This window comes from Neofelis nebulosa, chromosome 17, assembly GCF_028018385.1.
Source record: "Neofelis nebulosa isolate mNeoNeb1 chromosome 17, mNeoNeb1.pri, whole genome shotgun sequence".
NCBI lineage: Eukaryota > Metazoa > Chordata > Mammalia > Carnivora > Felidae > Neofelis > Neofelis nebulosa.
The window spans coordinates 20,400,609-20,414,402 of record NC_080798.1 but is presented as its reverse complement, the minus strand read 5'-3'; the positions used below and the strand labels follow the sequence as shown (position 1 = coordinate 20,414,402).

Genomic DNA, 13,794 nt, shown 5'->3' with positions numbered 1-13,794 from the left:
TCAGAGTTCAAAGGCCAACTCAAACGTCACCACCTCTGAGAAGCCTTCCGTGACCTCACCAAGGAGTCCAACTGCTGCCTCATTTGTGTTTCTACCGCAATTACCAAAGTGTCGTTCTTTCTATTGGTTTACGTGACTTATCCGGTCTAATAGACTCTACATTAACACTGGCAGTAGCAGCTACCATTTCCCGAGCGTCCACTAGATATGAGGGACTATTTAGCTTTGCACACAGGCACCTGGTTTTCCCAAGTGCCCTATGAGATAGGTTTTCTTCATATCCCCATTTTATAGGTGAGAAAACTAAGGCACAGAAAATTAAGGAAATTAACTAAGACCACACAGCTAGTAAATGGCAGGTTGTGATAGGAACCCAGGCAGTGTGGCTCCAGAGGTGGTCCTTTTCATTACTTTGGAGGGCTACTTTGATTGGAAGTAATGACAACAGAAGTCCCATCTGACCTCAGATCAGAGCCAAGACTAGGGTGAGGAGAGCAAGACACCTTGCTTGGGCTAAAAATGTAAGAGGGCATCCAAAACTCATCAATCAGAAGACATGATAGTTTAATGCAATTTTTTAAATATCAAAATTAATGCTAAAAAATGCATAATGAAGAAACATCAAAATTCCTCTTTGCCTCAGTTTCCAGTGTAGCTCAGCACAGCATTGTTATTGATCTGTAGTCTCTATTTAAAATATGGATCACCATTGGGGCACCTGGGTGGCTCAGTCAGTTAAGTGTCTGACTTCAGCTCAGGTCATGATCTCACAGCCTGTGAGTTCGAGCCCCACATTGGGCTCAGTGCTGACGGCTCAGAGCCTGGAGCCCTGCTTCAGATTCTGTGTCTCCCTCTCTCTCTCTGTCCTTCCCCCGCTCAAACTCTATGTGTGTGTCTCTCTCTCTCTCTCAAAAATAAACATTAAAAAAATAAAGAAAATTTGGATTGCCATGGATTATATGTTTTTTGCATTAGTTTTGATTCATTTAAATGTTTATTTATTTTGCATGCACGAGAGAGAGAATCCCCCTTGTGAGCAGGGGAGGGGCAGAGAGAGAGGGAGAGGATCCCAAGCAGGCTCCCTGCTGTCAATGCAGAGCCCGACATGGGGCTCGATCTCACAAACCGTGAGATCATGATCTGAGCCAAAATCAAGAGTCGGACACTTAACCAACTGAGCCACTCAGGTGCTCTGGTTTTGATTCATTCAAAATATCACATCCAGGGCGGCAGCTGCAGCAGCGAAATCGCGGAGACCATGGCGGACACTGGGCGGCTGATCACCAAGCCCCAGAACCCGAATGATGCCTACGGGCCGCCCAGCAACTTCTCGAGAACGATGTGAGCAACCCGCAGACGGTGGGGGTCGGCCAGGGCCGCTTCACCACCGACGAAATCAGGGTCAAGACAAAGCTGCCTATTTTCAAGCTGAAGGAATCTACTATTAGAAGATACAGTGACGTTGAGTGGGTGCAAAGTGAATTAGAAAGAGAGAGCAAGGTTGTAGTCCCCCCGCTGCCTGGAAAAGCATTTTTGCGTCAGCTTCCTTTCAGAGGAGATGATGGAATATTTGATGATAATTTTATTGAAGAAAGGAAGCGAGGGCTGGGGCAGTTTATAAACAAGCTCGCTGGTCATCCTCTGGCACAGAATGAACGTTGTCTTCACATGTTTTTACAGGACGAAATTATAGATAAAGGCTATACTCCATCTAAAACAAGACATGCCTGAAATTTGGTGAGAAGGGGCAAAAAACACAAACAAAACAACTTTCCGTTGACTATTAATGATTCGTGTGCACCAGTGAAGAGGTCCTATCTCACTTTTAGCACGCTGCACGGAAACGGGTATAACATGCCTTCAGTATACTAACATGCATATGCTCAGTCTTGTTTTGTTTGGTTTTGGCAGTTGACAAGAAGTTAATTTGCTTTAGTGAAAATCCCTTGTTCCAGCCTTTCTGGCTCTTTCTTGCTGTTGTCATGTGGTACACACTATAACCCCACAAACCTGTTACTCCAGCATAATCTGCAGAATCCTAACTAAAGTTACTGACTTCGTCTTATCTGCGCAGTTTTTGTGTCCTGTTTGCTTCTTGAATCTGATTAACTAGAATATTTCTCTTACCCCTTTTTAATATGTGATGTCACTTGTCCTAATTTATGGTTAGAAGCACTACCCCATTGGTTTCCAGTCCCCTACGTGTGAGATATACACTTGTGTGCGAAAAGTATCTCCCTTCAGGCTTGTAATACCCTTCACATGGAAGATCAGTGAGGGAAATCTTTATATTCTGTACAAAAACAAAATCCAATTTATAGACTAAAATCATTTGTCTAAAAATTTGTTTTCAAGTAAAAATAAAAATGCATTTCTGATATGCACTGAAAAATAAAATAAAATAAAATAAAATAAAATAAAATAAAATAAAATAAAATACCACATCCAAAGATCATCCTGAATACTGAGCTTGGGGGCATCCCCTTGGATGCGGTGCCCAGGGGAGTGTTTCACTGATGTTAACCCTGGGCTCACCTCCAGGGGAAAAGTCCTCTCCTAGGAGCTGTCTGCTCCATCTCAGGCAGAACCGCACGACCCCTCTTCCTCCACAACGGGAACGTACAGCCCCTAATCCCACACGGGCCCCCAGGCTGTGAGCATCTCCAGAGAGGCAGGCAGCTCTCGCTCAGCTCACAATGTCCCAGAAGCACAACCCAGACCAAAGCCCAGAGCCTCCAAGCCCACAAGCCTTACACTGGTGATCAATGAGAAGCGTGGCTACAAAGTAGTGGGCCAGGGCTCCGTAGTGGTGGGCCTTCACACAGGCCAGGCTGGCCCAGGAGTAGGGGATGTTCTCCTTCACCGGTGCCTGGCTCATGGCCGCATGCAGCTGCCGATAGACTTCCCCGACCTGAAACAGAAGGAACGCTGGGAACGGGAAGCCTGGCACAGGGGTGCTCACGCACCCAGGGCGCAGAAAAAGAGCCCTTTCTTCTACAGAGCGGCCCTGCTGGAGGCCGCTCCAGAATCTGGGAGCAGCTCCAAGGGTGCCTCGTTCTTTCGGTGTCATAGTTAACAGGGAGATCAGGCAACTGTCATTATGCTGGTTTTTAGGCTAAGCTGCAGATGAAATCAGTGATCCGTATCTAAAACGCCACACTTGCCAAGAAAATGCAAGCTAGCGCTCTGGCCAGGGCGGGCACGCTGCCCAGGTCACGGGCAAGCTGCCGCGGGCTTGTTCCCCCGCTGCTTCCAGGGGGCCCACACCAGCACATCCTGCCCACCCCCAGAAGTCACGGGAACCAGGACGCCTTACCTTGGCAGCCTCCTGAGCCACTTTCACCAGCATGAAGAACTCGTTCCGGATCCCAGGAAGGCAGATTTTCTCAAACACATTTTCCTGGGCTTGTGCAAGCATCATTTTGACCAGCACACTGAGCATGGCAGGACTCATGTCATAACTCGGAGTATGAGTGAACGTCTCTTTCAGATGATTTAAAACCCCTACGAATTGGAAATTTTTTTTCACATTAGTTGGGGATACTACTCTCACTGGTATCTGGGAGCATCTTAAAAAATCTGATTCTCAGGGCGCCTGGGTGGCTCAGTCAGTTAAGTGTCCGACTTCGGCTCAGGTCATGATCTCATGGCTTGTGAGTTCGAGCCCCGCGTTGGGCTCTGGGCTGACAGCTCAGAGCCTGGAGCCTGTGTCGGATTCTGTGTCTCCCTCTCTCTGCCCCTCCCCTGTTCACACTCTGTCTCTGTCTCTCTCAAAAATGAAAATAAAACATTAAAAAAAAAATCTGAGTCTCAATCATGGTAAGATCCAGCAATTCTACTCCTAGGTACATACCCTGAAGAAGTGAAAGCAGGAATGGAAACCGATACTTAGACACCCACATTCATGGAAGCATTAGTCATAACAGCCAAAAGGTAGAATTGTCCATCGACATATGGTCAAACAAAATGTGGTGTGTACATACGATGGAATAGTTTTCAGCCTTAAAAAGGAAGGAAATTCTGACACATGCTAAAACATGGACGAAGACGTTACGCTACGTGAAATAAACCCGTCACAAGGACAAACACTGTATGATTCCGTGAGATGAGGTATCTGGAAGAGTCAAATTCAGAGAGACAGAGAGTAGCATGCTGGTCGCCAGGGGCTGGGGGCAGAAGGGAATAGACAGTTAGTATTCAATGGGGACAGAGTTTCAGTTTGGGCAGATGACAAGGTCCTGGCGACAGACCGTTGCACAACAGTGTGAATGTACTTAATGCCAATGAACTGAACACTTAAAATTGGCTGCCAACGGTCATTTTTCTCTTGTATGTTTTACCACGATTTAAAACATCGGATCCTTTTCCAAAACATTTACCTCTGCATCAAGCAAGGAAACCAGCCTACTCCCTGTTTGTTCCTGTCTCACCTGGGACAATTGTGAGAAATTCCATACATGACCAGGCATTTAATGGAGGTGAAAGCAGAAAGCAGGCAGGATGACGGGAGGGCTCTCGGACGGACACGCTCACACGGAACACCTGGGTCATTACAAAACTCAGGGCTTTTCCCCAGGACCTCAGGAAAGATCGACTCCCCCACTCCAATGGGAATGTTCCCGCTGTAGCCCTTAGCTGACTTTTTTATAGGTTGGAAAATTAACTGTCCCAGCCTTCACTGACAATCAACCCCAGGCTGAAATAAAATCCCTGACATGAATCCCATCTGACTGGTTCCTCTGGTTTTGTTGCAAAGCATAAGCTGCCCTGTGGACGATGGCAATGGCTGCAGGCTATTTGCTCCTTTCTGGGTCTGCTCCCACTCTGTTCTTGTGCTTAATGTCGTCTATACTGCTGTAATCTTAGAGATGGGTCACCAAGCACACCTGCTTTAGGTTCCTCAGAAAGAAAATGAGCCCAGAAAAGGACTGACAGTGAAAGAAATCCGCTCCCACATGGAACCTTAGCGCGTCGTTTTATCCCAAGGGATCTGTCATTTTAACAGAAGCAATTTCACGATCAGCCAAAATGGCAAAGGCTTGCAGAGTGAGATACCCGGAAAGTTCTCCGCTGGGAGTAATGCCCCAAAGCAGTGATAAGGGCCAGCTTGGAATGAACCCTGACATGAAGCCAGTGGAGGGGGTCGTGCTGTGGTCGGTGCTGTGTCGCCGTCCCACCCACCATTTCTCAGGGCAAGTCTGCCAGACACAGGCCGTGCTGGAGGGGAGCAATGCAGGGCCCTCAGACACCCAGGAGCCAGGCCCACCCGCTGCGCCCAGCCTGGTGACCCCCACCCCGCTACAGGCTGGCGTTAAGTGTCGCTTCACAGAGGGCTGAGAGGAGCAATCTCAGGGAGGCAAGCTTTGCAGAATGGGCACACGATAAAGGCACGGACAGTAAAATGCCGTGATGAACCACGCCTGATAAAAGAAAACCGAAAAGAGCCTACACTTGCACTATTTTGAGAGAACGTATTCCCTTCTTCAATAAATACAGTGTTCAAAAGAGCAACTCATTCACTGCCATCCTCGGGGCCAGCTGTTTGGAAAAGATTAATTGTTAACCACGGGACTCGTTCGCAGTGTGCATGAGCCAAACCCAGACTGAGGCGACAGGGTTTGAGCCATTAAGCAGTTCTCTCGGTGGGAAGATAACACCAGCGAGAGAAACCTGCCTGGCCCTTGCAGGTCTGTGAGGCTCCTCGTGGGCCCGGGTTAGACCCACTGACCCTCTTCCACTGCAGTGCCCAGTGCCAGCTGGTGGGGCCAGGACTGTATCCCAGCAGCCCTTGCGGAGACACACCTGCTGCTCTCTGAAAGGCGTCCACCGCACTCTCCAGCCCAGCCTGCGTCTGTCGATCGCACCGGGTCCCAATCTGTGTGTAGAGGGCTCCGATGTTAAACAGAATGCTGGCTTTCTCCAGTAGCAGGTTCTGCTGGCTAACTGGCACCCCGGTGAGGGAGTCATACCTGTTTAAAAGAAACGGTTTTGAGAATACGGATCATTTGGCTAGTGAATGCCGTTCTGGATGAAAACGGACAAAGTGTATTTCTTGAATGAAACTCAAAAACACACATGCAATGAAGCATTCGTTTCCAAGCAAGACAATGGGTCTGATCTCACACAAGACCAGGTGCCCACAATCTCACACAAGAAAAAGGCTTCTCCACCAAGATGTCCTTCCATAAGTGAATGGATAAATAAACTGTGGCACAACAATACAGTGGGATATCACTTAGCAATAAAAAGAAATGAGTTATCGAGCCGTGAGAAGGCATGCAGGAAGCTTGAATGCGTAGTTCTAAGTGAAAGGAAGCCAATCTGAAAAAGGGCTACATACTGTACGAGTCCATCTATCTGACAATCTGGAAAAGGCAAACAATGGAGACAGGAAGAATCACCAGGGTTGTGGGGGAAGGGGAGGGATAAAAGATGGAACAGAGAATTGTAAGGGGGTGAAACTACTCTGCATCATAGTACAACATGGATACGTGTCCTTATACATGTACCAAAACCCATGAAATGCCTCCCACCAAGAGTGAGCCCCAGTGTTAACTATGGACTTTGGGTGGTAATGGGAGAGCCCGGGCATGTGTGGGGGGCAGAGGGTATAGGGGAAATTCTCTTTAAAAAAAAATTTTTTTTTAACATTTATTTATTTTTGAGAGACGGAGACAGAGCATGAGCAGGGGAGGGGCAGAGAGAGAAGGAGACACAGAATCTGAAACAGGCTCCAGGCTCTGAGCTGTCAACACAGAGCCTGGCACGGGGCTCGAACTCACAAACTGCAAGATCATGACCTGAGCCGAAGTCGGACGCTTAACGGACTGAGCCACCCAGGCGCCCCGAAATCTCTCACTTTTGCTGTGAACCTAAAACTGTTCTAAAAAATAAGGTGTATTAAAAAAAATACAGGTCTTCTCCTAAATGTAACACAGCCGTTACTAACTCCTCATAATTCTTCCTCAAGTCTAAAAGACTGGGGATTTGTTTTAAAGTTCACATGTCAACCAGGAGATAGATGTGGAGCTTCCTCCTAATTCAACACGGAGGAGAAACACTTTCAGCCTTTTCGCTGTGAATAGGCAGCTAAGGCATCTTTAGCAAAAGTCATCCGCCTGATCATTCAAAAGGACAGCATCACTAATCGCCAGCTGTGGTGAAATGCGGCTCTGAACATGCCCCGTAGCTCTTGGCATTTCCTCCCGTTTCGCCCATGCTAAGTACGCTCAGAGAAGAGGTACAGCATCTCCAAAGTAGTTAAACGACACTACCCTTCGAAAATACCAACTCTCGAGAAGAATCAAATGTTCTGCTCAGGGTTTTAAGAGCCGATCTATTTCCGTTTGCTGCCTTTGTCGTTGGGACAAAACCTGATCCCCACCCCCTGCCCCATCTGGAACAAGAATCTTGCTTCTTGTTAGTTCCACCTCAGAGCCCCGGTGTTCCCCCAACAATAAAATGAGCACGAAAAAATGCCTCTTCTGCTCGGCTCACTTGTTCTGAGAAGCAAGAAGCCACGGTCTGTTGGAGCCTCCTCCCCTTGGGTCCCCTTCATAAACACCGGTTTATCTACACGTCTCCAGGCTCTCCTGTATAAATGGGACCGCTTGAAAGAGGGGGCTGTGGTTGCAGAGGAGCCCCTAGGGTGCTGACGGGGAAGACAGCAGCAGGGACCCCGGGCACCTACCACGTAAACAAGAGCCCCATCTGTCGGGTGGGCGGGAAGAATCGGCTCTCCACAAATCCCAGCTGGATGAAGTAACTCATCAGCAGTTCGACACCGGCCTCATCCCGGCTGGGCGTCCGGCAGGCCTGAAAGGAGAGGAGCCATGGATGGGGATGGCGGGGGGGGCAGGTGAGGACACAGCTGATGCCTGCCTCCCCTCGCCCCCCCACTTTCTGGAAGATGTCGCACATAACCACGTCTATGGAGCCCAGGACCCAGTGCTGCTATCATGAGCGGTAGGAGTGGTGGCAAAGGGCTGGCATGAACTCAGGAGTCCCGGAATCCAGACCCAGACGTGCCAGTGGGCGTGTCTGCCCCCTCCTGTGGTCTTCTCGTGTGCCAGGTTGAACAGATGGCTCCCGGAGCACCTCCCTATCACCTCCAACCAGGAGCGATTCTCTAAGACTTTAAAGACATTCTGAAGACTCCAGCGGCCATCCTCCCCTCCCTGCTGCACGCAAAACTGTACCTGTCTCAGGTCCATCAGATCTGCTATTTCGTCTTCATAGAGGTAGCTGTCCTCACTGTAATGCTCCAGGATAAAATCCTGCAAGAGAAAAGAGATGAACCACTGTAAGGTGACATTCGAAACCATAAATAGGTATACAGGAATGTCTGATGCGCTCTCCCCCCCTTTAAAAATCCATGTAGAATTCATAACAGCATGTATATTTAAAGTTCCTTTTGTTGGGGCGCCTGGGTGGCTCAGTCGGTTGAGCGACCGACTTCGGCTCAGGTCATGATCTCACGGTTTGTGAGTTCGAGCCTCGCGTCGGGCTCTGTGCTGACAGCTCAGAGCCTGGAGCCTGCTTCTGATTCTGTGTCTCCCTCTCTCTCTGTCCCTCCCCTTCTCATGCTCTGTCTCTGTCTCAGAAATAAATAAATATAAAAAAAAAAAAAAAATTTTAAAAAAAATAAAGTTCCTTTTGTCGCTTCAGTAAAAAAGAAAGTTGTAATTATTTTTATTTTAAAATGTCTTTGCAGGCGTGCCTGGTTGACTCAGTCGGCAGGGCATCCGACTCTTGATCCTGGGGTCATGAGTTCGAGCCCCACATTGGGCGTGGTGCCTACTGAACACAAACAAACAACTAAAATGTCTTCACAGGACAGTTAAGTGACCACATAAGTACTACATGTTGAACAATTCTAGCAAACGTCACAGATACTGCAGGGCTCAGTGTTCGGAGCACAGGGGCTTCCTGGCGAAGGAAACTCCTGGCGAGGCACTGTTATGAGGATGCTACCCTCGGGGTCTACGATAGGAGCCTTTGGGAGAGCAGATTTGGGCACTTCCACAAATGAAGCACCTGAAGGAGACCTCCTAACCCAGTCCACAGTCCAGTGTTTGATGACTGCCCTGTGGGTTCATTCAGTCATACAACTCACACTGACGCGTACCCGCTACGTGCCAGGCACCGTTCATAGTGTCTGGGCTACATCAGCAAACAAAACAAAGACCTTTCCCCGTGGAGCTTATGTTCTCACAAGGGGGCACAGGCAATAAGTAACAGGCACCACAAACAAGTAAATGACATCATATATTAGAAGATGGCAAGCATTACAGGGAAAAGATAAAAACGGGGTAAGGGGCAAGGAGAGTGGCTTCTTGCATAACATCTGCCATAAGCGTTGGCTCTCCCTGGCTATAAAAAAAAAGTTGAGAGACACTGGTCAGTTATGTTTTCTCAAGTGTCTGTGAGTACAATTTACACAATCTCTACATTAAAACACCTCCTTTTTGTACGTTCAGTGCATATCCACACGCACACACACCCACACACCGTCTTACAAACGTGGGATTCTGTTGAGTGAATATACAAATTTGCTGTGCTTTTCTCTTTGAATTGGCAACATGCCAAACATCTTCATATACCACAAGATACTCTGCAATATGACTTTTTTTTTTTTTAACGTTTATTTATTTTTGAGACAGAGAGAGACAGAGCATGAACAGGGGAGGGGCAGAGAGAGAGGGAGACACAGAATCTGAAACGGGCTCCAGGCTCTGAGCCGTCAGCACAGAGCCCGACGCGGGGCTCGAACTCACGGACCGTGAGATCATGACCTGAGCCGAAGTCGGACGCTTAACCGACTGAGCCACCCAGGCGCCCTGCAACATGACTTCTAATAGTTATACAGTCCTCCAATGTAATCACTGTACAACTCATTTACTGAACAAATAAACTGAGCACCTACTATGTAATAGCCAATAAGTATCATATTCTTAACTTCCTCTCGTTAGACACTGAAGTCATTTGTAAAGCTCTGCAATTAAAGACAGCACTATGACAGTCTCCCTCCCTCCACACCGCTTGTTAGCTCCTCAGCATACACTTTGAAATGTCTTGCTGGGTCCAGGGATATGCAGAAGCTCCCTGTTTTTCTTTTCAATTTTTTTTAATGTTTATTTATTTTTGAAAGAGAGAGAGACACACAGCATGAGCAGGGGAGGGGCAGAGAGATTAGGGAGACACAGAATCTGAAGCAGGCTCCAGGCTCTGAGCTGTCAGCACAGAGCCTGACGTGGGGCTCAAACTCATGACTGTAAGATCATGACCTGAGCCGAAGTTGGATGCACAACCGACTGAGCCACCCAGGCACCTGCTCCTTCTGTTTTTCAATTTGGTCTTTCTTACCTAAGTTTTCCTTTCAATGTATGATGCTGTCACAGATTTTATTTTTACAACTTAAAGTTGGAATCAGCTCCTCTCCTAATGTAATGACCGTTTGTAAAATTTGAAAGGATCCTCCACCATAATTACGTTATTAGTGATGTTCAGTATGGCGAAAATGATCTGGATGTCTCTGATGACATCTCTGAAAACACTGTTCGGGTCACCACTCGAGATGCTCAGGGCTGAGAAAAACTGCATTCTTTTCAGGACAGCACACTGTTCTGTCAACTTCTTCTTCTTTTTTAATTAATTAATTTATTTATTTTGAAAGAAAGAGAGAACGAGCAAGCAGGGGAGGGGCAGAGAGACAGGGAGAGAGAGAATCCCAGACAGGCTCTGTGCTGTTAGCACAGAGCCCAATGTGGGGCTCAAATTCACAAACCGTGAGATCATGACCTGAGCCGAAACCAAGAATCCGACGCTTAACCAACTGAGCCACCCGGGTGCCCCAACTTCTGCTACGGATGCTGGCAAAAATTTTCTTTTTTGATTTTTAAATGTTTATTTATTTTTGAGAGAGAGAGAGAGAGAGAGAGAGAGAGAGAGAGAGAGACTGCGCACGCGCACATACGCGAATGGGAGGAGGGACAGAGAGAGAGGGAGAGAGAGAGAATCCCAAGCAGGGCTCGATCCCACAAACTGTGAGATCACGACCTGAGCTGAAACTAAGAGCCAGATGTTCAACTGACAGAGCCACCCAGGTGTCCCATGGCAAAAATGTTCTTAAAATTAGGAGAGAAATTACAAACTTTATGTTAACCTCACAGAAGTCAAAGAGAATTTTGGTAAATTCTAAATGCATTCCTAGGTGAGATTAAATTTACTAAGTAGGAGAAAAAATATCTAGGGCCACCTGTGGGGCTCATTCAGTTGATTTCGGCTCAGGTCATGATCCCAGAGTCATGGGATGGAGCCCCGTGTCAGGCTCTGCACTAAGTGTGGAGCCTGCTTAAGATTCTCTCTCCCTCTCTCTGTCTCTTCCTCTTCCCCCTTCTGTCCCTCTCCCCCACGCGCTCTCTAAAAAAAAAGGGTGGGGGGCACCTGGGTGGCTCAGTCGGTTAAGCCTCCGACTTTGGCTCAGGTCATGATCTCACGCCTGGTGGGTTCGAGCCCTGCATCAGGCTCTGTGCTGACAGCTCAGAGCCTGGAGCCTGCTTCACATTCTGTCTCCCTCTCCCTCTGCCCCTTCTCCACTCGCATTCTGTCTCTCTCTTAAAAATAAATAAACATTTTAACAAAAAACTTTTTAAAAATCTGGCTGGAACCCACTGTAAACATCAGGGATAAGACAGGATTATATAACATCATTCTATTTATATAACATAATTCTGAAAGTTAACAAATAAAGACAAATATTAGAAAGGAAAAAACAAAATTTTTTTTCCAAAATAATGCCTTATTTACAAAACCTAGAGCTTCAACTGAAAAACTACTAAACTAGCAGGCATCCAGTGAAAGGGACAAAAAGTTACTATATATAAATCCTTTCTAATACAAGCCATAACCTGTTAGAAAAAATGTAACAGGGAAACCATACCTTCCCAACTGCACCAGATCAAGAAAAGTACAATATTCCCAGGGATGAAATTTTGCCCGCCCCCTTACCCACCTCCCCTCTGGGAACCACGTGTTTGTTCTCTATTAAGAGTCTGGGTTTTTTGTCTTTTTTTGTTTGTTTCTTAAATTCCACATATGAATGAAATCATATGGTATTTGTGTTTCTCTGACTTATTTCACGTAGCATTATATTCTCCAAATGCACCCATGTTGTTGCAAATGGCAAGCATTAAATCATTTTTTAAAATCAGACAGACATGGTCTCTGCCCCTGTAAAACTCGCTATTTGTTGACATCAACAATTAGAAATATTTGGTTCATAGATGAAAATGTGCAATATTGTAAAGATACAATTTTGTCCTAATTAAGCTATGAATCTAAATGAAGTTTCAATCAAAACCCAAAAGTGCTATTTTGGGGAAACTTGACAAAACATGGGAGTAAAAATGTGGAAGAAAAGCCAAGAACATTTGGAAGAGCATAGTTAATAAAAGAGGCTTGCTCTAAGTGCTGTTAAAACACACAGGGATTAAACTGTGAGCAATGGATAGACAATGAAACCAGGCATGGATCAGAAACAGAGGGAAGGAGATTCGAGAATCAGGTGTATAACAGAAGCCAGCGTTCCACAGGAGTGGGAAAGGCTGGAGCAGCCAGCAGGTCCAGACGGGAAGGAGGTGGCATGGCACACACAGACTGCAGGCCGATGTGAATTGAAGCAAAGGGCTAATACAGGGGTGTGGGCAGGGTTAAGGGAAACCGCAGGGATGGTGTGGAACCTCCAGGGCCATTGGAACCGCAGAGCTAAAGGGTCAGGATAGGGCAGGAGCTCTGGAAACCCAGAGAGGTGGCTACCTGAGGTAGGCACCCAAAGCCACCAGGACCTTCCCTCTGGGAATGAAAAAAAGGAGGCTGGCTGAAGGAGCCTGGAGAATAAATGCCCGAACTTCTCGGTGCTCCTCCTATCCTCTCCGGTGCTCCTCCCCCTCAGCCACAGGCAACAGGAAGCCACAGAGCAGGAGCCTGTTGTGGCCTCCCAGGCACAGAGCAGGACTGAGAAGGGTGGGTGGGGGTGGGGGGTGGGGACATGGGGAGAAACAGACCCCATCCAGCACCACAGATGGCTTCTTCACAGAGTTCAGGGGAAACTGACTACCCATTTGGTTTAAATAAAAAGCTACAGCCCTATACCTCATTTTTTACTCCCAAAGTAATTCCAAATAGATTAAAGATGTGATGTGAAAACATTTAAACAAGACACTGGAGGAAACAATGGCAAAATTTTTAGGCCATCTTGGCGTGGAGGGTGCTTTCCGAACACGCTATCAAGGCGGAACTGTAAAGGGAGGGGCTGGTAAGTTCATCGACATAAAATCCTACAGGCAGAAATATATATGTTATATTTTTTAAGCTGGTTATTGCTTGGGTAACAAAAGTTAAATTAAGGAGAGAATGTACTGAGAGAAACATTTGCAATATATATAAAACCAAGGGTTAATATCCTTCATATGTAAAAGATCTCTTGTAAGAAATAAAAGCACACTGGAAAAGCAGACAAAGGGCAGCAACAGTCGATTTGAAAGGGAAAGTGTAAAGGGAAAATAAACCTACAGGAGAGGCGCCTGGGTGGCTCAAACGGTTAAACGTCCAACCCTTGATGTCAGCTCCAGTCATGATCTCGCGGTTCATGAGTTTAAGCCCGGCATTGGGCTCTGTGCTAATAAGTACAGAACTGCTTGGGACTCTGTCTCTTCTTCTCTCTGCCCCTCCCCCGCCTGTGCGTGCTCTCTCTCTCTCAAAATAAATAAACTCAAGACAAAACAAAACAAACCA

The 13,794-nt window shown here is 46.9% G+C and overlaps 1 protein-coding gene and 1 pseudogene across 1 annotated transcript in view; one reads left to right on the top strand and one right to left on the bottom strand.

The window, feature by feature from the left end:
• RHPN2 (rhophilin Rho GTPase binding protein 2) overlaps nt 1-13,794 on the bottom strand; it is a 60,712-nt gene that overhangs the window by 12,885 nt on the left and 34,033 nt on the right. Inside the window, exons 5-9 of the mRNA XM_058708234.1 lie at nt 8,199-8,276; nt 7,691-7,815; nt 5,803-5,969; nt 3,317-3,504; nt 2,755-2,911 (exon numbers count right to left, since the gene is read on the bottom strand). Coding sequence (XP_058564217.1) covers nt 2,755-2,911; nt 3,317-3,504; nt 5,803-5,969; nt 7,691-7,815; nt 8,199-8,276 — 715 coding nt within the window. The remainder of the gene's footprint in view (nt 1-2,754; nt 2,912-3,316; nt 3,505-5,802; nt 5,970-7,690; nt 7,816-8,198; nt 8,277-13,794) is intronic.
• LOC131500067 (sorting nexin-3-like) lies at nt 208-1,769 on the top strand (annotated as a pseudogene).